Source organism: Mesoplodon mirus, assembly GCF_964341445.2.
Source record: "Mesoplodon mirus genome assembly, chromosome: 18".
NCBI classification, from domain to species: Eukaryota; Metazoa; Chordata; class Mammalia; order Artiodactyla; family Ziphiidae; genus Mesoplodon; species Mesoplodon mirus.
Window position 1 is genome coordinate 14,564,945 of NC_138994.1, and position 24,320 is coordinate 14,589,264.

General features: G+C 51.3%; 1 protein-coding gene across 9 annotated transcripts in view; it reads left to right on the top strand.

Annotated features, from left to right (window-relative positions):
* Positions 1-24,320, top strand: part of TBC1D16 (TBC1 domain family member 16) — an 84,893-nt gene that overhangs the window by 8,333 nt on the left and 52,240 nt on the right. For all 9 annotated transcript variants that reach the window (XM_082603467.1, XM_082603469.1, XM_082603472.1 and 6 more), the window contains exons 2-3: positions 8,594-8,833; positions 11,752-12,349. In XM_082603467.1, coding sequence (XP_082459593.1) covers positions 8,656-8,833; positions 11,752-12,349 — 776 coding nt within the window. In that variant the 5' untranslated portion in view covers positions 8,594-8,655. The remainder of the gene's footprint in view (positions 1-8,593; positions 8,834-11,751; positions 12,350-24,320) is intronic.

The window sequence follows — 24,320 nt, forward strand, 5'->3', positions numbered from 1 at the left end:
CAGGAGGGGGGCACGTGTGCAGAGGGTGCCCACAGAGCCTGTAGGTGGGGCATGAAGGCAGGGTTGGGTGGAGGAGGGGCCTGGGGCCCCAAGGCCAAGACCTTTCCCCTCTAAGGCAAACTGTTGAAGCCCGAGAGCCAGCCAACAGAGGGGCTGGGAGAGGGATGCAATTTGGGCTCCACAGGGGATGCAGCTGGTCAGGGAAGTGAGGGGAGCAGGTGCTGGGGGCAGGCCCTCCTCGCCCCTACCCTGCTCCACCGAATCCCCTCCCCAGCCCTCCCCCAGCCTCTGGCCTTCTTCCTCTCCGCCCAACTGCCCATCGGAAGCCCAGACCTGTGCTCTCCTCCGGACGCAGCTTCAGCAGGGCAGTGGTCAGCGTACAGGGAACGATCCCAGCAGTGGGCAGTGAAGGTCCAGGACAGCTAGACCTTAGAAATCTAGGTGGATGACTTAAATGATAGTATAGAGGGGCCCGTTGCTTCCCAAGACGGGGTTTTGGTCAGGTGGGTCTAGAGACCCTAGGGGAGCGGGGCGCTGTCTCTGCACGTCTGTGGCTTATCTGTGAAGAAGGAGCCCCACGACTCTGACCATTAACCTTCCCACCATCCCGGGTACGTTGGAACACCCCTGAAGGACAGGCAGGTACACAGAGAGCTGCCCTGGGCCAGACCACGATTAGTCAAGTCTCGTTGCTAGACCAGTGGGCACTGAAGCCCAGGGCCCTCCCCTCAGGGTGTCTCTGCAGGCAGTTCTCCAGATCTGCTGCTTCCAGTCCACGTCCCTGGACACAGAGCTGCACGTTCCTCTACTCCGGGTGACATGTGGGCTAGAGCCATGTTTATTAACCCAGTGACAGATAGGTCCCCGGCTGCCAGTGAGGAGAGCCCTTCTGCAGCCTTGGATCCACCCAACACCCACCCCTTCGTCCTGTTGAACACCCAACTGGTGACAAACCAGGGGATGCAGAGGGGGGTGACCCTGGGCAGCCACTGACGTGTCATTCATTTGTGCTGATAGCAGCACAGCCTGAGCGTCAGAGGGGCTGGTCTACCTTCTGTCAGAGCCCAATTCTCCACCTTCCTCTGGGGGTGGAGGGGAGCAGTAGGTGAATGGTTCCCCATCTCAAATGGGGATGGTGTCACCTGGGCGCCCCTCTCCCCCAGACCTGCTGGGTCACAGTGTAGGGATTTGCCCAATGAGTTTCTTAAAGCCCCCTGGTTTGGAGAAGCACTGAATCAGATGACCTTAGAACCTCTGGGCACCAGTGCTGTTTCAGTCGAGCTGTGCTTTTTTAGCAGGCCCTGCTTGATGTGGGGCAACTGCACCCCAAGGGCATTGTCCTGGGCTTTGGGCGGGGAGGGCCTCCATTCTCATCTGGGAGGTAGCCTGGCAGCAACTGTGCTCTTTGGGATTCTTTTCCTTCCCTTTCTTCTGACAGGGTGGGGGGTAAACTCAGATTTATATTCACCAGCTGGAGGACTCGGATAGAACTGCCAAATTAGGACGCTGCCAACTCGGATGGTGGGAGCCGAATGGAAATTCACACTGAGCAGGGAACCCAGCCTCTGCTGACTTGCAGGTCGTCGCCTTCCCCACGGTGGTCAGCTACAGGACGCGAGCTGTGATGGTGGAGCTGGGGGCTGTGTTGGGGGGGACTGTGGTCCCACGTGGTAAAGAGGACGACAGGTGATTGTCGCTCCCCACAGGGACGGAGGTGAGGGGCCCCTGGCAGGACCCGCTGTGTGTGAGGCATTCTGGACCCACGGGCCTTGCGCTGTAAATAGCAACAAGCCATCTCTTTAAACAGAAGCACAATAAGGCAGTAAGGGGGATTCGAGGGGCAAGTACTGCAGGGGTTGGGGATGCAGGCAGAGAAGGTGTATTTGGAGAGCTTGCTCTAGGCTCCTCCCTTTGGCTCAAATGAGGAAGCTGTGGCTGGTGGGCCCCTGGAATGGCTGGGGCCTGAGGAGGGCAGCTCTGGCTGGGCTCAGTCACCATCTCAGCTGCCGATGGGCAGAGCCCGGTTTACAGTACAAGCCGGCCTGTAATGAGAGTGGTTCTCACTGGAATGTGTTGGTAGTGTGAGAACCGTGTGTGTCCGTCACGTGTGCAATGTAGAAGACGAGAGGGTGCAGACCAGAGCACGGACCAGGCCACACAGGTCTCTGGGTTATTGCTAAGGGCCCCCTCCTTTTAAATTTCCCGTAAGATTTTACATGACACACACCCCAGCTTTATTAAGCTATATTGATGTCCCTATTTTTATCAAGTAACAGTACACAGTAAAAACAGGAAATAGCGATAAAAACAACATAAACACTCGTTCAGTGAGCTGGTGGATAGTTAACACGTGTGGCCTTTTCAGGTAAATGTACGCTTTGAATTAGGCTTTTTGAAATATCAAAAGTAGTTCATTGAATATGGACATCATAAGAAAATTAGATGAAAATATAAGCCAGCGATGACTGGATCTTTGGCTTGAGATGAATGATATAAAGTGTAAAAGTGATAAAAAGAAATCACTAAGGAAAAGTTATCATCAATTTGCCTAGAAGTTTAAAACCTCTGTATTTCAAAATGAGTAATACAATTAAAAGGCAAATAACAAATTAGGAAAAACACATGCAGCAACAATAGCAAAGGATTAAGATCTTTGCTATATAAAGAGTTCTTTCATATCAATAAGAATTCTGACACCTCAGCAGAAAAATTGGCAAAGTACACCAACAGACAATTCACAAATGTTTAATAAACATAGGAGAACCTGCTCAAGTGAACTGATTATCAGAAAACCATTTTCCAATGACCAAATTAGCAGATTCAAATCCCTAAAACTCTGATACCTCTTTGGAAATCCATTGGACATTATGTCAGGGGTCCAGTTTTTCCTCCTAAGGAAATAGTCAGGTATCCCAGAAATTGTCCTAAGGAAATAATGAGGATACAGGTACAGATTTATGTATAAAATGTAAAGTTTATTATTTAAGTAGCCACTATTTGGAAACCAAATATCTAATGATGGTGGCTGGCTCAAGAATGGTGCATCCTTTTTATTTATAGCTATCAAGATGGAGGGTTGACATTTTGAATTTTTAAATTAGTTAATAATGTGGTGTATTAGTATTCTGTGGCTGCCATAAAAAGTACCACAAACTGGGTGGCTTAAGCAACAGAAATTAATTTTCTCACAGTGTTGGAGGCTGGAAACCTGAGATCTTGGCGTTGAAAAGTTGGTTCCTTCTGAGGCCTCTCTTCTTGGCTTGTAGATGGCTGTCTTCATGTTCACATTGCATTCTCCTTGTACACCCGTGTCTATCTCCAAACTCCCTCTTTTTAAAGGATACCAGTCACTGGATTAGGGCCCACCCTAATGTCCTAATTCTGACTTGATTACCTCTGTATAGAAGCTACTTTCAAATAAGGTTGAATTATGAGGTGTGGGGGTAAGAACTTTAACATACCAATTTGGGGAGGACACATTTCAACCTATATCACATGGGAAAATATATGTATGTTATAACTGAAAGAAAGGTATGGCATAATTCCAGTGGGTGGTTTTGTTTTGTTAAGATAGACACAGAAGATAGTAGAAAATACACAGATTATTTTTGGATGGTGTGAGTTAAGGGACATGTATTCTTTATACTTCTCTGAACACGTTTCATAATCTAAAAAAAGAAAAAGCTTTTAAAAAATAGGTCAAGGATTCTCCACTTCTAGTTTGACAGAGAGCAGAGCTCGGGAACCAGTTTTAATTGAGATGAAATAGGCTCACAAAGGAACAAATACATTGAAAAAACAAATGAGCATTGTCTGAAGAGAGTAAATATTCATGGCTAATGTTTAACAGATGTGCTGGATCTACCCAGAGGCACGTTGTCCCCCGCACTGAACAACCTGGGGGTGGAACTGGGGGATTGTCCTTGTTCACCCAGGTTGCAGGGGCAGGGGTAGGAGCCAGAATTCCACGCACAGAAGACAAAGGTCTCATGTTCAGGTGTGTCCGCTCACTGGCTGACTTGGGGTGTGCAGCCCCTGTTTTCTCGTTTGCAAAACTGCACTTCTAGAATGTACCTTCCAGAGCTGCAGTGGGGTTTCACAGCCGATGTGGGGGAAAACGCTATATTGTGAACACTTGTATTTTGGAATCTCCTTCAGAGCTTCCAGCACATTCTTTTGATTATCCTCAATGGTGGCAAACCGTCTTAGCTTGAAGATGGTGTGGTCTTTGGACTCAGCTGAGCGTTGTTTGCAGCACGTTCTGGAGGTTAGGGTGATTAAAATAAGTAATACCATTTGAGGCCCAGAAGGAGGTGGGGCTACAGACCTGCCCCAGCCCCACCCAGCAGGAGGCCACGGGCCCCAGGAGGCCACTAAGCACCTGGAAGGTGGCTGATGTGAACTGAGGTGTGCTTAAGTGCAAAATATACACCAGACTCTGGAGATTTAAAGAATGTAAAATAGCTCATGAGTAATTTTTCCATACTGATTACATGCTGAAATGATACTATAGGGGATATAGTGGCTTAACTAAAAATATACTATTAAAATGAATATCCCCCATTTCTTTTTTACTTTTTAAAAATGCGGCTACTAGGAAACTTAAAATTGCATATGAGGCTCTCATTGTATGTCTTCTGGGCAGTGCTGATCTGGAGAAGGGAATTCTTTTTCTTGTATGGCTCATTAACTGATCTTGTAATCCTGGAATGATTCTTGAATTCTAAAAATATTCCAGACAATGGAATGAAGTCATCATTAGAATAAAAGAATATAGCTTTACCAGATGATTAATTGGAAGGAAAACACATATTTTGATGTGTAGGTTCCAGTGTGATTTATTTTGTTTGGAACATTGGTTGTCAAGTGTCATAATGTGCCTTGTGTGTTCAGACAGGACTCAGTAGTTAAGACAGTGAGAGACGCCCCCTCGACCTGGGGAGGCCACAAGACTTCCCCAGAGGTGGGCCCGGAGGGGATTTGGGTAGCGAGGAGCAGCCCTGCCCCAAGTATCCAGAAAGTGGTCTGACCCGGGGGTCGGCCACATATCGCCCGTGGACCAAATCTAGCCTTCTTCCTGTTTTATACGGTGCACAAACTAAGGATGGTTATTACGTTTTTAAATGGGTGAAAAAACTGGAAGAGTTTTCTTGTGTAACAGCAAAATTATATGGAATTGGCGTGAGTATCTATTTAATAAAGTCTCGCGGGACCACGGTCATACCTGCCCACGTACTGTCTGCTTTCACACAACAGGGCAGAATCGAGTAGTCTCCACAGTGACCGTTGGGCCCACAGAGCCAAAAATTTTTCCTGTCTGGCCCTTTACAGAACGAGTTGCCGTCCCCTGGGCCAAGGGGTCCACTTGATTCTGCAGCTCACATTGAAAGTGGTGTCTCAGGCATGGGGTATGTCTGAGAGGGGGTGGATTCGGGGCCCTGGATATGGCCGAGAATGGAGGGGCTTCTGTGACTCAGGGCTGAGGAGGTGAGGACCCCAGCAGGGCCTGAGTCTCCAGGGTTAGTGATTTTCAAGGTCATCCTGACGTTGGGAACCTCAGCAATGAGAGAGAAGAGAGTGATGGATTTTTCTGGGTAAAGACGCAGGAATGGGAAGGGTGACTCTTGGGCCTGCAGGGAACTGTTAGAAGGATGCTGTGTTTGGGAGAGTTAGTAGCCGTGGAGGCAACTGGAAATATGCAAAGAGATGGGAGATCAGAGCAAGGGGGCACAGAGGGACACCCAGAGAGCCATAAGGGCCTGAGGATCCAGCCTTGAGCTGCCTGGTCCCAGGACATTGAAGGAAATTAGCACTGAGACAACCCCTACCCTGCTGAGCCAGCTGGACCCCCCAGCCCCCGCCCTCTGCCCCAAGAACCCATCCAAGCACTGGACACAGAAAGAACTCCATTTAGGGAACATCCTAAATCAGCCCTGGATTTAAGGGTAAATGTACAAAGTGTAGAGGGTGCAAAGAACAATATAATTTAGCCTGAGAACCCCCTCCAGTTGATTATTCAAAAAAGTTTTACTGGGCTTCCAGAGCCTGTGCTCTGCAACGGGAGAGGCCACAACAGCGAGAGGAAAAAAAGTTTTACTGTGGTAAAACATACATGACATAGGGAATTCCCTGGCAGTCCAGTGGTTAGGACTCCATGCTCTCATTGCCGAGGGCGCGGGTTCAATCCCTGGTTGGGGAACTAAGATCTCGCAAGCCGCGCGGCGTGGCCAAAAAAAAAAAGAGGGACTTCCCCAGTGGTACAGTGGTTAAGAATCCGTCTTCCAATGCAGGGGACTTGGGTCCAATCTCTGGTCGGGGAACTAAGATCTCACATGCCTCGAGGCAAATCAGCCTGAGCGCCACAACTACTGAGCTCGCATGACTCAACAAGAGAGCCCACGTGCTGCAAGCTACAGAGTCCATGCACTCTGGAGCCCACACGCCACAACTAGAAAGAGAAAACCCACACGCCACAACTAGAGAGAAGCCTGCACACTGCAACAAAAGATCCTGTGTGCTGCAACTAAGACCTGACACAGCCAAAAATAAAGAAATGGAGGGAGGGGGAGGGGGGAGGGGGGAGCGAGAGAGAGAGAGAAAGGAAAGAAAGAAAGAAAGAAAGAAAAAGAAAGAAAGAAAGACCACTAAAAAAAAAAACCCACAAAAAATGACATAAAATTTACCCTCTTAACCATTTTTAACTGCACAGTTCAGTGGCATTAGGGACGTTTGGGTACACTGTTGTGCAACTATCACCACCATTCATTTCCAGAACTTCTTCATCTTCCCAAACAGTAACTCTCCCCATTAAACACTAACTCCCCAGCCCCCGCCCAACCCCGGACACCTACCCTTCTATTCTCTGTCTCTATCAGTTTGACTATCCCAGGTACCTCATATAAGTGGAATCATACAATATTTGTCCTTCTGTGACAGGCTGGTTTCACTGAGCATGTCCTCAAGGTCCATCCATGTTGTAGCAGGTGTCAGAATTTCCCTCCTTCTTAAGGCTGAATCCCATCATACGGACAGACTCCATTTGGTCTATCCATTTCCAGTCAATAATTTTATCATACCGGCTTCAAGTTTTTTTTGTTTCTTCCTGAGAGCTTGAGTTGCAGCCCCTCTGCGACGCTTCCACCCAGCCACCCCACCCCACGAGGCTGGCCTGCACCCTGCCCAGCATGGCCTGAAATCTTGGACATCCATGATCTCTGACCAGGAAATAGCTTTACACACATCTCTTCATTGACACAGGCGACATCATACCTGTGGTCATCCTACTCCCAGCTTGGTGGGCGGCCGTCATGAGCCCCATTGACAGTAACGTCTGGTTGGTTCGCATAGCTGCCTGGGCTTTTGTTTCATTTTTGCTGGAATTAAAATTGCTTTTTGCCAGTGTGTCGGGTGTTGGGTTTTCATTTCATGTTCTCAGTCCTTCTGTTTCCACTTCTGTGAATCGCCTGCTTTTTCTGTTGGGATATTGCTCCTTTTTTTGCAGGGAGTCTTTAGGAATTCTGTATATATGCTGGATCTGATCCTTTGGTTTCTAGTTTAGTTTTTTAAAGAATGAGTTGTATGTTAACTCGGGTCCTTCACCTATCACTTGTGACCCCTTCCCAGCTGAGGCAGCCAGCGTGTGTTGGGACATCAGGCTGGGCTTTGGGATGATGAGGACACACAGGGCAGGTGAGGGTGGAGAAGGCTGGGAAAGGTGGGAAGGATGAAGGAGAACCAGGATGTTCCCTGGGAAGCACTGCAGATGGCTGAGAATCTCAGGAAGGAAGGGACACGGGGGTGAACTCTGTGTCCTGGAGGTTTTGAAATTGCTGCTGTGGGAACAGGTTCCTCTAGACCAGTTCTCTCTCTCTCTCTTTTTTTCTTTGGGCCGCGCTGCATGGCTTGTGGGATCTGAACTCCCCGACTTGGGATTGAACCTGGGCCCATGGCAGTGAAAGCGCCAAGTCCTAACCACTAGACACCAGGGAATTCCCTAGACCAGTTCCTAACAGGGTGATTTTGCCCCCTGGGGACATTTGCAATGCCCGGAGACATTTTTGGTTGTCATAGCGGAAAGGGGTGCTAATGGAACCTGGCGGGTGGAGGCCAGGGATGCTGCAAAACACCCTACAATGGACAAGACAGCTGCCACCACCAAGAATGACTCAGCCCCGGGGCTTCCCTGGTGGCGCAATGGTTGAGAGTCCACCTGCCGATGCAGGGGACACGGGTTCGTGCCCCGGTCCGGGAAGATCCCACATGCCACGGAGCGGCTGGGCCCGTGAGCCACGGCCGCTGAGCCTGCACGTCCGGAGCCTGTGCTCCGCAACGAGAGAGGCCACAACAGTGAGAGGCCCGTGTACTGCAAAAAAAAAAAAAAAAAAAAAAAAAGAATGATTCAGCCCCAAGTGTCCATAGCGCCACTGTTGAGAACCCAGCTCACCCTCCATATGGCCTTGTGCTAGCAGGACCCCTTCTGTGGTTCCACAGCTTCCGTTTCCAGCCTACTGGTGTGGGGTAGAATGCTGCCCCAGGGATACCCAGTCCAAGTTCATGACCTTGGCCATGCCTTTTCTCTCTCTTCCTCCCCCAGGCAGGTCTGGAAGAGCCCCGCCTGGGCCCAAGTGTGCAGAGGATGGAAACACTCCCCCGGCAATGTCTCTGGGCCGCCTCCTTCGCCGGGCCTCCTCCAAAGCCTCAGACCTCTTGACCCTCACCCCCGGTGGTGGCGGTGGGCCCCCTTCCGTCCTGGATGGGGAGATCATCTACTCTAAGAACAATGTCTGCGTGCACCCGCCGGAAGGGTTGCAGGGGCTCGGGGAGCACCACCCAGGTGAGCCCAGAGTGGGGAGGCCTGGGGTGACAGGCCTGGGGTCACATGCTGGGAGAGGAAGGCTTGGGGTCACAGACCTGGGAGGGGAGGGCTGTGGAGTCACAGGCCTGGGGAGAGCTGGCTGATCTCTCTAAAGTTAGCAAACTCCTGCGTCACTTCTCCATTTGCCCTAATTTCCCCATCTGGGAAGCAGGCCAGTGACCTTTGACTCATGGAGGGGAGGCAGGACGGTTTAAGGGGAATTAGCCTGAATTTGCAAGTAGAAGAGGGCATTTGAGCACTACAGGGCTTCTGGGAGCAGGGAGCCCCCTGTGCGCGGGGAGGGAAACCAGAAGGGAAGCGGGGCATCCTCTTCTGCAGGAACCTGCCCAGTGAGAGGCTTTCCGCCAGGCCCCCTTGAGAATGTGCAGGAACATAGCCCTCAGGACAGTCTTGGTGGTTTCGTCCCTTCCTGCAGTCCAGAGGGTGGGGTGAGGACTGAGTGGGGCATGAAGCAGGCCTAGGAATCTGGGGACGTGGAAATCTTTGATCCTGCACACCCTCTGTGCTTAAATCCTCTGTTTTGAAATCGGGGAAGAAAATTCTTAGACTCTGCAGGGATGGAGATGGAGGAGGGTCCTTTCCTGACCCTCCACATGGGAGCCCGGAGTTACCCTGAGCCATTCCCGGGACACTCCAGCCCATGGCTTTCCTTGGTCCCAGGAGTGGGAAACTTTTCCTGTAGTGGCGGTGACTTTGCTATCTTTTGCTAAGCCACAGAGAAAGAAACTACATTTTTTCCAGGGCTCCAGTTGTATTCTGAGCCCCCAAACATCAAGCTTCCTTGTGCACTAAGGGAGTGGGCACAGATTCTCTTTGCAGGAGTGTCACTGACTGTGACTATTCTGAGGCAGGGGGTGTTAGACCTGGTTATGGCAGCCCAGCACTCACACCTGAGTCCCTCAGCCCTGCTGCTCTGAGGAAGCATCAAAAAGATGGGATAGTGATACTAGAGGTCTGTGTGGTCCTTTGTCATTTGAGCAAATGACTTGCAACAGACAACTGTATCGCTTTACGTAATTTGCACAACAACCTCATGAGAGTGGCTGGAGCCTGGGCAGGCCTGTCTCTCCGACAAGGAGGCTGGTGCTCAGAGGTGCTCCCCAATGCCAGCCTGGGGTGGAGGTGGGGTGAGGGCAGGCCCTGGGCTCGTCCTGTGGCCTCCTTAGGCTGCTGAAAGGTGCTTCCGTATCCCCAGTCCCAGTGCACCTGCAGCCTGGCTGCAGCCCACCTGAGTCCAGACAGAGGTCCCACATCAGATGCCAATACATTTAAAATTATGAATTACAATCAGATCTGGGCACTTTAATGCATGCAAATTATGTGTCAACAAAATACTGAATAAATAAATTAATAAAAAAAGACAAGTTTAAATTATACTAATGAACTCTTTGAAGAGTATTCTGTCCTCCTGCCTTGATAAGCATTTCTTTACAGTCACCCGGATAGTTAGGTGCAGACTTAGAATCACCAGACCCTCCAGGTTCCAAAGCAGGAAAGCCGGCTTCCGGCCCCAGCTCTTTCCTGCACTACAGGGGCCCCGGGTGGTCTCCTGGGGACACCAAAGCCCCATCCACAGCCCCCACGTACAGCTCAGGTGGGAAGCCCCGAGCAGGCCCTGGAAGCAGACTCTGAACTGTGAGGGCAGGGGATTCCAGGGTCCTGGTCCCTGGAGTGTGCTCTAGAAGGGGGTGCAGGCTCTGGGTGGCATGTCACCTTGACCCTGTGGACGCCTGACCACGGGACCAACTCCGAGGACTTGGGGTGCCAGGTGCAGAGGTTCTGGGCCTGGGTCTGAGGGTGTTACATGTTCTGGGCATCAAACAAAAAAAATAGCAGCAGCCTTTGGAGGGCTTCTGATATCATCCTGCTGTGATGGGAGGCAAGGGAGAGGGGGCCAGAGGTCTCAGGCTCCCTTCCCAACCCAAAGCCACGTGATCTGCGGGTGTGGAGACACTTGGCGTCACTCGAATGTTATCCTTCTGCATAACTGGCTGACAGCCCTGGAGTTCCCCCCACCTCTTTTGGAAATGGGAGCCAGGCTAAGGATTCTGGGTTGAGCCAGAGCCCTGGGGCATGAAAGGAACCCCAGTTCCTGCCCCAGGGGCTTCTCAGAACAGAAACCAGGAGGCCTGGGAACCTGGTGCAACAGGCCCAGGAGTCAGGACACCCCGAAATGGCAGGTGCTGCAGGAGGAAAGGCCACCTTTCCCCAGACTGAGCAGTCAGGGGCCCGAAGAGCCCACCCACGCACTGCCAGCGGCCTTGGAGAATCGCTCTTCTCATTTTTGTCAGCAGTGCAGGGCATGACATCGAGATGGCCCCCTCTTCCAAAACAGTGGTAAGGAAGAAATGCTAAGAAGCCACAGCCAACTGGAAAAGGCCCAAATGCCACTCATCTTGGATTTATTCTTTTTGGGACATAACAATAAAATCTGCTGCCTGTATCCCTTCTAAGACTGTGGTGAGGCTGTGAAGCCAGTGGGGCTTCTGGGCCTCTGTGTTCCTCCCCAATTCCCTGGGCTTGCCCAGACCGGGAGGCTGATGGAGGCAGGGAAGCTCTGGAGCCCCCAGACAGTGGACAGGGTGGGGCTCTGAACGAGGGGAGGAGGGAAAGTACAGGACGGGCTGCTGCTTGAGGTCCTGGGCCCACTGGATCTGCTAAGTGTGTGTGCTTAGAAAATGCCCACAGCACTCATTCATCCTGCGCTCAACTGTATCCCTCAGGTGTGTTTTCTTAGGGCCAGGCTGTGTCTGGAGCCTGGCTAGTCTGCACAGCCCCACAGTTTTACCAACCCAGGTGTGGCTCCTACGAGAAACCAGCCAGCGGCACTTCGTGCATGGCCCTCCCTAACCATCTATGCTCCTGACCCCTCTTAGGCTACCTGTGCTTGTACATGGAGAAGGATGAACTGCTGGGGGCTACGCTCATCCTCGCATGGGTCCCCAACTCCCGGATCCAGAAGCAGGACGAGGAGGCGCTGCGTTACATCACCCCCGAGAGCTCCCCCGTGCGCAAGGCACCCCCCCCTCGGGGCCGGCATACCCAGAGCTCGGGGGCCCCCCACCCACCGTCCCCCATGGAGCCCAGGCCCACCCTAATCCCCAGAGATGAGGACATCCTGGTGGTGGCCCAGAGCATCCGAGACCCCGAGCGTGTCAGCCCTTCGCCCGAGGACGGGGAGAAGCTGGCCCTGGGCTTGGGGACAGACAGCTCCCTCCTGGCCTCTCAGCCGGCCCACAGCGACTCCGGAATCTTGTCGGCGGTCAGTTCGCAGGACGGGACGGAAGAGGGCCGGGAGCCGCGACCCGAGGCGGGCGAGGAGGAGGGCTCCTTGGAGCTGTCGGCCGAGGGCGTGAGCAGAGCCAGCTCCTTCGACTCGGACTCAGAGGCCTTCTCTTCACCCTTCTGCCTCTCGCCCATCAGCGCCGCCCTCGCAGAGAGCAGCAGCTCCGTGTTCCTGGAAAGCGAGAACGGGTGAGTTCCTGACCCCCCACTGCCTCTCTGGAGCCAAGGGCAGTGGCATTTGTCCCCGCTCTGCTCACTGAGCGCTGCGGATGCCTGCATCCCATCCCGCAGGCACCAGAGCCTCTGCACGCTGTCCCCTCACTTCACACCACCCTAGGGGATTGTGATGGATGCACAGTCCGGGGGAGGGGGGCTGGGGGTTCCCTGCCTTTTCTCTCCCCTTCCCTAGGACTAAACATTCCCTGCCAGGTCTGACTGGCCCCATAACCCCCCTGGTGCCAGGCCCCAGGAGTCCAGGTGTCTTTTGTGCTCATCTCTGGTGGAGATGGTCGGTTATCCCACAACCCCCAGGCAAACTCAGGGAGGCCTGGGTGGTGGCCGAAGGCTTGTGGGGGAGGCCTGGTCCCCAGCCAGGCTCTGTGCTCTGCCTGGGGCCAAGCCAGGCACGTGGCCCGGCCGGCCAGAGGCGTCCCTAGCCTTTCTACTTCTCACACCCTCAAGCTGTAAGAGGCTGGAACACAACCCTGGGGGAAGTTGGCAGCATTTACTGTACAGCCCCAGAGCCCAGGGGAGCCAGATGCCTGGGCACACTGGCGGGCTCACTGGCCACACAGGCAGGGACCAGGACGGGCAGCAGTGAGACCTGCCCCCTGCCTGATTGGGGAGGGTTGTTGCAGTCTCATGGCGGCCACCACACAGCGTCGTTAGGGGGCCTCAGGGCCTCCCAGAGGTAGGTGTGCACAAGGTTCATGAACCACAGGCTTGGGCTAACCCAGAGCAGCTGGGGCAGGCCTGGGATGGGCAGGTGTGGGGCTTCTGCCGCCCCTTCTCATGCTCGGCTGTGGTCCTTGTTCTCATTAGATTTCTAGGCTAATAATGGTGATGATAGTAAGCGCTGACATAATCAAACAGTCAGCACACAATTATTGAGCTCATGAGATGAGATGGGCATGTGATAAGTGTGAATGGTCTGAGCTTTGCCTGGGCACTGGGCATGTGTGCCATGGATTAATTCTTTTTATGCTCACAACCATCCATCCCAAACCCTGTGATGTAGGTGCTAACATCAACCCCTGTGTATAGAAGAGGAAAGCGAGGCTCAGAGAGAGGTTAAGGAACTTGCTGGAGGTCACCCAGCTAATTTAGGAGCTGAGTCAGATTTGAACCCTGCTGGGTCTACACCAGACCTAGAGCACATAAGGTCACATGAACTGATGTAATCCCAGGAGAAAAGGAGTAGGGCGGAGGAACGCAGAATGCTTTGCTGGCTTCAGCCGGAAGGAATTTGAGATGGATTCATTCCTGTTTTCTTCCCCTCAGGAGGATGTGGTCCATTAAAGCCCAAGGGTAAACTGATAACATCCGTCTCAAGTACTGGAGGGTGCATGTAAGGGGAGCGGTCAGCTGTAGTCGAGGACTCCAGTGCCCCATGAGGTTCCCTGAGCCGTGTGCTGTTTCCCACCAGGAAACCAGGCTGAGAACATAACTCAAAGCCACGCCTGGGTCCCCGCTGCCAGTGAGCGCTCCCCCTGCTGGTGCCACACTACCAGTCACTCCCCATCCCCCTCCCTCAGCCACTTTCTGTCTCTATGGATTTGCCTGTTCTGGACATTTCACCTCAATGGTATCATCCAACTTGTGTCTTTTTGTGTCTGGCTCCTTCCCTAAGGTCCATCCAAGTGTGTCAGCACTCCGTTTGTGTGTCTGGCTAATATTCCCAACAATTTCCACCTCCAGTTGGATTTGGAAGCATTATTCTGTATCGAGTGCAGACTCCTGAGCTAAAGCTGGGTGGCGTCTGTCAGGTGTGAAAGTTTGGCTGCCCCACGATGAGTCCTTTCTGTGGTCATGCTTTGGGAGCCCTACTTTTACCTTCCAGATCCCTGCTCCACCCAATTTAATTTAGGGGTCATGTTTCTGCTTAGAACTGCAAGACATGCTCGGAAGACTAGTGTTGTCAGGGGGCTCCTTCCCTCGCCGTGGAGCTCCAACAATTCCATATTGCTTGCTTTTCTGGCCCAACCAGTCCAATTCAGCCAAGGCTTTGGGCTGGGGCAGGATGGCCATGAGTGTGGTCCCTCCCTGCCTCCCGGGAGCGTGTGCTTCAGTCAGGGGCTGATGTGGAAACAGCCTGGCTTTGAGACGGAATGTGAGAGGTATTACAGGGAGGTACCCTGGTTCCTGACCCAGCCGTGCTTGACAGGTTGCTGGGAGCTTAAAAAAAAAAAAACAGATGTGATTTCAAAAGGGGCTGGGTGGGCCCTGGAATCTACATTTCCTGCCAGGCCGTCCCTGCAGTTCATGTTTACTTGCTTCTTTGCTCTCAGAGCTGAGTTGCAGTTTTGTCTCCCCACCGCATCTGAGACCTGGAAGCAAAGCTGGTGTTCCTCCACTCCCTCCCTCCCACAGCTCCTGCCCTGTGATGGGCCTGGAAATTGGGACTAAATGGTCAGTAGTACTGGGTGCTATAGAGCAGGGCTTCCCAGCCCAGCGAAAAATGAGAATGCCCCAGGCAGCTTTGAAGGCTCCTGATGCCCAGGCCACACACAAACTGATTGAACCAGAATGGCTGGGATGGGGCCCGGGCCTGGGCAGTGCTTGACCTCCCCAGGGGTTTCCAAAGTGCTGCCAGGTATGAGAACCGCTGCTGGGGTGGGGAGCACGGGGAGAGAGGTGTGGGCCTTGTGCCTCAGGCAGAGGGCATCTGGGGCGAGGTCCTGGAGCACTGGCATCTGCTGGACCAGACACCCCTCAGGGAGCTTGTCTTTGAGGACTTGAATGCACTCATAGTGGCTCCTGGAGCAGAGGCTCCTAATTTAACTGGGAATTGGCTCCCTGGGAGGGGAATGGGCAGGCTGGCTCATGGGATCCCTCTGGTGGCAGAACTGAAGAACTACACATGGAGGCTGAGCCTGAGGCTGGGGATGGGCGAGGAGGGGGAAGCAGCCCCCATCCGAGTGTCCCCTAAACATTTTGTTATGTGGCTGGTAGTTCATAGAAGGGCTGAGTGGTTAGAAAGGCAGTGTCCATTCGTGTGCTACCTGCAGGGTATAGCCCGGCACAGCCTCATCCCTAGATGGCAAGGCCACCTGCCATAGCCACCCCACCAGCCCCAGCACAGTGATGGCTGGAAATCCTTGACTATATGAGTGTCCAAGGACTATTGGGAAATGGGTGGACAAGGAGAGCTGTGCTGCTGACTTGTCATCATGGACCCTCCTCCCATGGAGATCTGAGTTATACAAGCAGGGTTTAGGGACTGTGGCTCTCAGCCCCGTACGTTCCACAGTGTCAGAAATCAAGGCTTTGGATTGAGATGAAGGTGAGGATGACCATCGACAAGATAAGTGGCCATCCCATCATTCGCTTCTGTCCTGAGAGGTACCCAGTCTCAAGGGCCAGTTGGATGAGGGTGTCATATAACAGGACCTGCATGTGGACCCCCATGTGGCGTGTCAATTGCTCCCCCTTGGGGAAGTGTGTGGCAATATGTATGAGCTGAAACACAGCTCCCACTCCCTAAATCAAAAGGTCTCTTCCGGAACTCGTCCTAAGAAATAATCTAAACTCAGAAATAAAGCACATTTGCATGAAGATGTTCATCATGCTGTTCTTTACAATGGAGGAAAAAGGGGAAGAATCTAGAGAAGGAGACCCATCCATTACAGTTTATCTTCCAGGTCAAGGGATTTTTAACAGGGGTCCATGAGCCCCCTGAAGTCTTACACCACTTCCCGTATGTGTGCTCATGGGTGTGCATTTTCCTGAGGAGGGGGCACCCTCTGACTCCCCAAAATGTTCAGAACCTTGGTACTGCCAGACAGAAGAATGTGATTTGTAAAGGCTGTGCTGCAGCATGGAAATTTATAGTGCATCACAAACAAAACAGGTAGCAAATGATGTGCACATTTTGATTGAAATCTATGGAAAGGCCTGATGCATGAATGAGGTGGGCCAAGCAGTGCTGCCCACTAGAACTTTCCAGATCTATGCCTTCGAGATAACACCACTGGCTTGCTCAGCTAGGGAACACTTGAAAGGTGGCTAGTGTGACTGACACACTGCATTTTTTATTTTATGTGATATTGATCTAGATAAATTTAAGTGGCACATGTGATCACTCTATTGGACAGCACAGGTTGAGAGGAAGCTGTGCCAATATGTTAGGATAGCGTGGTTACGAGTAATCTTTTTCTTTTCTCATGTTTCAAAAATGTTACAGTGTGGTTATATTAATCATAAACCCACACACAGCTTAGACTGGCTCACCCTTGTCCACTGTCTTGCATGCTTGTTTTTTTATTTTTGTTCTTTGGGAGTTTTTTGGCCGTGCCGCACGGCCTGTGGAATCTTAGTTCCCCGACCAGGGATGGAACCCGTGCCCCCTGCAGTGGGAGCACAGAGTCTTAACCGCTGGTCTGCCAGGGAAGTCCCTTGCAAGCTTGTTAATGAGAAGACCTCCTAGACCCTGTGAGGTCCTTCCCATGAAGCTGATGCTGATGGTCTGCCACCCTCGTCCCCAGAGTTGTCATCAGTGCCCCCACCCCCAGGGTAAATGTGTGCTGTGTTTCCCCTCTCTCATCCCCTCCTTTGTCATTCTTGGTGTGTGTTCTTGGGGCGGCCATCCCGAGTGAAGGGTGGCGTTCAGGTTACAGAACGAGCTGGGTGGCCTTGCCACGCAGGGACTCTCGCCATGGCTTCATTGGTGCAGTGGTCCAGCCAGCCCAGACGTGGGTCCAAGAGAGCCGGGTACAGCGCCAGGGGGCCGCGGGCTGCCTGCCCTTGGGGTCTTGCTCCGATGCTCACCTGCCTCCTGACCTCCCGTCCTCTCCTCTTTTCCCACACACGTGGTGTTTTGGCCAGCTGGCCCCAGCAGGCTCACCCTTCCCCAGCCTCCCTCCAGCTGGAATGCTCTCCCCTCCCCTGCTGAAACCCCAGCCAGACTGCGGTCTCCTCCGTGACCCCTGCTCGCTCTACAGAGCTCCTGCTGCTTTCCCCGGGCGTCTCATTTGTGTGGCATTTAACATATGCCGCCTTGTGCTGTTGCTTTTCCGTGAGACTTACCTGTCACCTGGACCAGTGCCGTTCTATAGAACTTTCCGTGGTGATGAACGCTGTCCCATGTGGTAGCCACTGGCCACATGTGGCTGTGGAACCCTGGAAATGTGGCTCTGGCAATTGAGCGACTGGATTTTTAATTTATTCATCTTCACTGAATTTAAAGTTCAATAGCCACAGGCGGCAAGGGCTTTGTGTTGGACAGTGCAGGTCCAGACGAAACAGTGCTTGTGAGGGGGATGGAGGGAGTAGTCACACTCCTGGCAAAGAGTAGCCCCTCAAAATGCTCTGTCAAGGGAAAAAGGGGAAAAGGCCAGAAAACTGAACAGGTGTTCCCCCCACCCACCCACGCAGGGGCTGGCTTACTAGGGGGTGGGTGACAGGAGGGGTCACAAGCAGAAGCCAGTGAGGAGGGATGGTGACAACGGATGACGGCGCCCACCCCGCAGAGGGAGCCAGGCTGAAATAAATGGCAGCTTAAGTGCTTTTTGCCTTTAGGAGGAAAAGGCTCTGTGACACCAGAGTATCAGCCGTAAAGGCTGAATTATTCATACCTTCTCGTTGTCATTGGTATAACAGGCCCTGCTCTGGGGAGAATCCAGCCTCTGAGAAGGACCTGGAGCCCATGAGCTTGGTGGGCCAGGTCCAAGTGCTGAGTATCATTGATGGGGGGCTGCCAGGAGGGACCCAGAGAGTGTCATTCTGGGTCACCCAAAGCCTGGTTTGGGGCAGGTTATGTGATGCCATAAGATTCCTAGTTGCTTTGGGCGGTTTTCATAAATAGCCTTGCCCCATTCCTTTTCTGTCCAACCATCTCAGGGGAAGTGGACAAGCCTGCAGGAGTGAGAGATTCATCCAGAACCACTCACTCCTGGAGACGGGGTCGGGGGGGGGGGCGGTGATATAAACGAGGGAGTCGCTTTTCACCCCTTCCCACCCATAGTAGCTAAAGCAAATAAAAACCCTCTCCCACCTCTGGGATGGGAGGCTGAGAAGAGGGGAGCCAGAAGGATGGGACCCTAAAAAGATGAAGGGGGAGCAACAGGGAATGGCCAGTGGCTAGACCAGTGGATGTCCTTGGAGGCCATTCCAGCAGCAGTGGGACTGGGGAAGGGGTGAGGGAAGGTCCTGGGGCTGCAGCCGCCTAGGAAGGGAGGATGATGGTCTGAGAGGAGCTGTGGGACGGAATACTGGGGGATGAGTGTGGGCTCCAGAGAGATTTAGGAGGTGGCATGGCCAAGAGTTGGTGAGAGATAGGATGGCCAGGCGCTGGGGGGTGCACCCCCCACCCCCCAAATTTCAGGAAGATATATCTGAGGTAACTCAGTATTGGGTTAGCCCGGGTGCCCCGGGTCCCCCTGATGTCCTGAGGATGCTCCTGGAACACCCACCCTCACCCCTTCGGGGCCCCCAGCAGCAGCCTGGCAGCCAGGAAGCTGGCAGCTTCCAAAGATCTGTTGTTTGGGTTTGTTTGTGCTTCTGTAACCGGGAGCTGAGATTTATTTCTTTAAAACATCCCATCTCCCGACACCCTGCAATCTGTTCTGTGCGTCGTTAAGACTAATCTTGTCTTATGTTTCTGTAGCACTCGGCAGGCTCTGTGCCGGCATCTCTCCCTCCACACCCGCTGCCCGCCTGTTCCAAGCCCCCCCAGCCAAGGTGGCAGTCACCCGTCACTCCCCATCTCTGTGCCTGGGGATGGCTGATAGCAGTGGTCCAAAGGAAGCTGCTCCAAGAAGGGCAGCTGGTGGGACTGAGCCCTTGGACCTGCCTGGGAGCCTCACTGCTAGGCAGGGAAGCCAGGCACTGCCTGGGGAGGAGAATGGCCCTTCACTGTCTGCCCCGCAGCTCTAGAAACGCATTGATGGACGGCTGCCACTGCCTCCAGGAGCTTGGAGGGGCTGCCAGGCAATTCAGGCTGGGTCTCGACAGTGCCCAGTCCCTTGGTGTGAGACTTAGGGCAGCTGTTGGCTCAGACACACTGTCTTGGGAGGGAAGGGGCAGGCCAGCTGGGCTGGGCAAGATCTGCAGTCAGATGTGAACCAAGTCCCGCGTGATCCCTGGGGCATGAGCTTGGCGAGGTGTTTAATCTCTCGGCCTCAGTTTCCTCATCTGTGAAATGGGTCCGTTGTGAAGCCAAAGAGAGGCGAAGAGCAAAAGCACTCTGAAAAGGTTCAGCACAGAGTAGGAGAATGGTAGTCATTTACCAGGATGATAAAAATAAAAGTGGCACTTTTATGGCACCTACCAGTGTGCCAGCCAGATATTAAGTGCTTTGTGTTAGTTTCCTGGGGCCGCTATAAAGAAGGACCGCAAACTGGGCAGCTTAGAAAAACAGAGAGGGATTCTCACAGTTCTGGAGGCCAGAAGTCCAAAATCAAGGTGTCTAAAGGGCCTTGCTCCCTCTGAAGCTCCAGGGAGGATCCATCCTGCCTCTGCCAGCTCCTGGTGCTCCAGCCATTCCTCATGGCTGCGCCCCTCCAATCTCTGCCTCCATCGTCATGTGGCTTCTCTTCTTGTAAGGACACCAATCCTTGGATTTAGGGCCCACTCTCAATGCAGGATGATCTCATCTTGGGATCTTTAACTAATTATATCTGTAAAGACCTTGTTGCCAGATAGGGTCATATTAGGAGGTTCCAGGTGGATGTGAATTTGGGGGACACTATTCAACCCAGCACGTGCTTTGTGGGTACTGACCATTTAACCCTTAAAACAATGCCTGTGGTCAGCGCTGTTCTTCTCCTGTTGTAGAGAAGGCTGAGGCACAGGGTCACAGAACGAAGGCTCCTAGCTGAGGTACCAGCTCTGAAGTTAAGAAAGCAAAACAAAATCGGGCCCTGTGAAGCCCCTGTTTCCATCATCACTTGGCATATCAGTCACCCCTCCTGGCCCAGCCCTGGCAGCCCTCTGGGTCTGTTCAGGAGCCCTCCTGAGAGGCTTGTGGGGCCCGAGCAAAGATGCTGTGGAAATCTACTTTAAAAGTGACAAAAGTAATATATGTATATTTTAGAAATTTGGGAGGAAAGGCATAAAGAAAATATTTATGGTCATCAATCATTTCGGCATTGCTATTATCATTTTGGTTTGCTTCTCTCTGGTCTTTCAAAGTTGGGGATTGTAATTGTCCATCTCAGGGGTCAGCAGATCTTTTCTGTAAAGGGCCATGTAGTGCGTATTTTCAGCTTTTTGAACTGTACAGCCTCTGTGTAGCTTCTTAACTCTGCCCATAGAGAGAAAGCAGCCACTAGCAATATGGAAGTAGTTGGGCGTGGCTGGGTTCCAATAAAACTTGATTTATGGACTCTTTGAATTTCATATAATTTTCATGTGTCATGAAATATTTCCCTCTTTTTGCCTTTTTCAACATTTAAAAATGTTTAAACCCATTCTTCAATTAAAAACCTGCACACGGATGTTTGTAGCAGGTTCCGTCATAAATGCCAAACTTGGAAGCAACAGATGTTCGTTCTTCAGTAGGTGAATGGAGAAATAAACTGGTCCATCTAGACAAGGGAATTCTATTCGGTGCTAAAAAGAAATGAGCTATCAAGACAGGAAAAGACATGGAGGAAACTTAAATGCATGTTGCTAAGTGAGAGAAGCCAATCTGAAAAGGCTACAGACTGTGTGATTCCAACTATATGACTTTCTGGAAAAGTCAAAGCTATGGAGACAGTAAAAAAAAGATCTGTTGTTGCCAAGGATTAGAGGAGAGGGAGGGTTGAATAGAGCACAGAGGATTTTTAAGGCAGTGAAACTATTCTGGGTGACACTGTAATGCTGATACATGTCCTTATGCATTTGTTAACACCCATAGAATGTACAACACCAAGAGTGAACCATAACGTAAACTATGGGCTTTAGATATTAATAATAATGTATTGATATTGGTTCATCAATCATAACAAATGTACCACACTAATGCAAAATGTTAATAATAGGGGAAAGGCTGTGTGTGAGTGGAGGAGTATCTAGGAACTCTTTGTACCTTCTGCTCAACTTTTCTATAAACCTAAAATAAAACTGCCCTAAAAAATAAAGTCTATTAAAAAATATTCTTAGTTCATGGGTTGTACAAAGACAGACAGCGGGCCATTATGTGCTGACGCCGGGTCTAAACCAGCACTGTCCAGTAAAAATGTAATGTGAGCCACATAAAATTTAAAATTTTATAGTAGTCTTGTTTGTTTTTTTTTTTTTTGCGGTACACGGGCCTCTCACTGTTGTGGCCTCCCCCGTTGCAGAGCACAAGCTCCAGACGTGCAGGCTCAGCGGCCATGGCTCACGGGCCTAGCTGCTCCGTAGCATGTGGGATCTTCCCGGACCGGGGCACGAACCCATGTCCCCTGCATCGGCAGGCGGACTCCCAACCACTGCGCCACCAGGGAAGCCCTAGTAGTCTTGTTTTTAAAAACTCTATTTTGACATAACTATAGAGTCACAGGAAGTTGCAAAAAATGTACAGGGAGGTCCCATGCATCCTTCATCCAACCTCCCCTGATGGCAGCATCCTGTGGAAAACCATAGTACATGCTGCAGACCAGGAAATGGAGGTGGGTACAACTCGCAGATCTGGCTGGTCTTTCAAGCACCCATTTGTGTGTACATGTGTGTAGATTCCTGTGCAGTTGTATCCCATGTGTAGCTTTGTGTAACCACGACCACAGTCAAGGTACAGAGCAGTTCCATCATCACACGGCTCCCATACACTCCCCTCATAGTCACAGCCACTACTCTATTCTCTGTCTCTGAAGACTTTCATATAAATGGAATCACACTCTCTGTAATCTTGATATGGGCCTTTTTCACTCAGCATAATGCCCTTGAGCTCCACCCAAGCCATCATATGGATCCGTAGTTCTGTCCTTTTTATTGCTGAGTAGTATTCCATGGTGTATACAGATCAGTTTGTTTAACTGTCTGCCCTTTGAAGGAAGTTCATTGATGGGTTGTTTCCAGTTTGGGGCATTTATGAATAAAGCTGTTGTGAGTATTTCTCTGGGAGAAATTCCCAGGGGTGCAATTGCTGAGTCATATGTATGGTAGTTGCATGTTTCGTTTTAAAAGAAATTGCCCAAACTGTTTTCCAGAGTAGCTCTGCCATCTTACATTTTTACCAGCAGTATGTGAGTGGTACAGTTTCTCCACACCCTCACCAGCGTTTGGTGTGGCCACTATTTTATTTTTTGGCCATTTTGATATGCGTGTAGTGGTATCTCATTGTGGTTTTAATTTGCATTCCCCTAATGATTAGTGACGTTGAGCATCTTTTCATGTGTTTCTTTACCATCTGTTTATCCTCTTTGGTGAAATGTTTCTTCATGTCTTTTGCTTATATTCTAACTGTTTTTTTTTAACTGTTACATTTTTGAGAGTTCTTTTTATTTTCTGGATACTAGTCCTTTGTTAGATACGTGATGTGCAAGTATTTCTCCCAGTCTGTAGTTATCTTTTCATCCTTCCAGCAGGATCTTTCACAGAGCAAAATATGTTAATTCTGGTGACACCCAATTTATCAGGTTTTTTTTCTTATGGATTTTGCTTTTGGTGTCAGGTCTAAGAACTCCTGGCCTAGTCCTGAATCCCAGAGATGATCTCCTGTTATTTTCCTAAAACTTTTATTGTTTTACATTTTGCATGTAAGTCCATGACCCATTTTGAGTTAACTTCAGTGGAAGGAGTGAGGCTTAGGGTAAGGTTTGTCTTTTAGCCTGGGGATGTTTGGTTGCCCCAGGACCATTGAGAAGGCCAACCCTCCTCCATGGAACTGCTTTTGCACTTTTGCCAAAAGTCAGTTGGGCATATTTGTGTAGGTCTAATAGCCACATTTTAATAAGTAAAAAAGAGACATGTAAAATTAATTTTAATAATTACCCAGTATATGCAAAATATTACTATTTTAGCATGCGATCAATATTAAAAGTTGATGAGAGATGTTTAACATTCTCTATCTTTGTACTTAGTCTTGGGAATCCCATGCAAGCTTTAACCCTAGAGCACATCTCAGTTTTAATTCGCCACATTTCAAGTGCTTGATGCCATGTATGGCACAGGGCCACTGAGTTGGCCAGCTCTAGTCTCTATTGGTTGGTGTCCTGCTTTTGTTTTGTTTTTGTTTTTATATTTTTTAATGTTCTCTGGCCAGCCCTCTTCCTTTTTCCTTGATGGCTGTGTGGCTTCTAGGAGGAGGTCTAGAGAGCATTCTGTTGCTCCTGCTTGTTGTGGGGAAGGTTCTGTAGCCCTGACCCCTCCCTGGCTTGGAGCAGGGATTCTGAAAGTCACCAGCCAAGTGTGTCACCCAAGGAAGCAAGATTCCAAAGAGATGCATGGGGGAGCCCTTGCATGGGTGGATCTTCTTGAAATCGTGCTATTGTCTACTGCTCCCCCCGCCCCCGCAAGGACCATCAGCTCTTTACAAAGCTGGCCTCTTTCTATGAAAGCTGTCAGGACAGGGAGGAAATAGGTGCATCAACCCTCCTGAAGTGAAAAGAAGGAAGTTCAGCCTCTGGGAGAGGCTGTGCTCCCCAGGGAATTGGCATGCCCACTGCAGGATGGCTGTCGAAGGACAGGACATGAAATTGTTGTTGGCCCTTCCCCCTCAGCTCATAAACCAAGACAGCCCCTCTGGAGGTACCTGATGCAACCCTCGATTTGTTGCAGGGGTTAGTGGGGATGCCCTCTGCAGGCTGTGTTGCTCTGACTGCACAGAGCCCCACTCGGGAGCAGAAAGCTAGAGGCCCTGGGGGCCCTGGCTTTTGCATCAGCAGCCCTGGCAGGGACTCTGCAGGGCCCGGGGCCCACCTGAGCTTCTGAGAGCTCTGAGCGTGAGGTCACAGAGCAATGATGTGACAGTGCCTCCCAGGTGAGACGGGAGCCCGAGCTCTGCCTTTCGGGACTCCCGCTTGGCTGTTGCAATGTA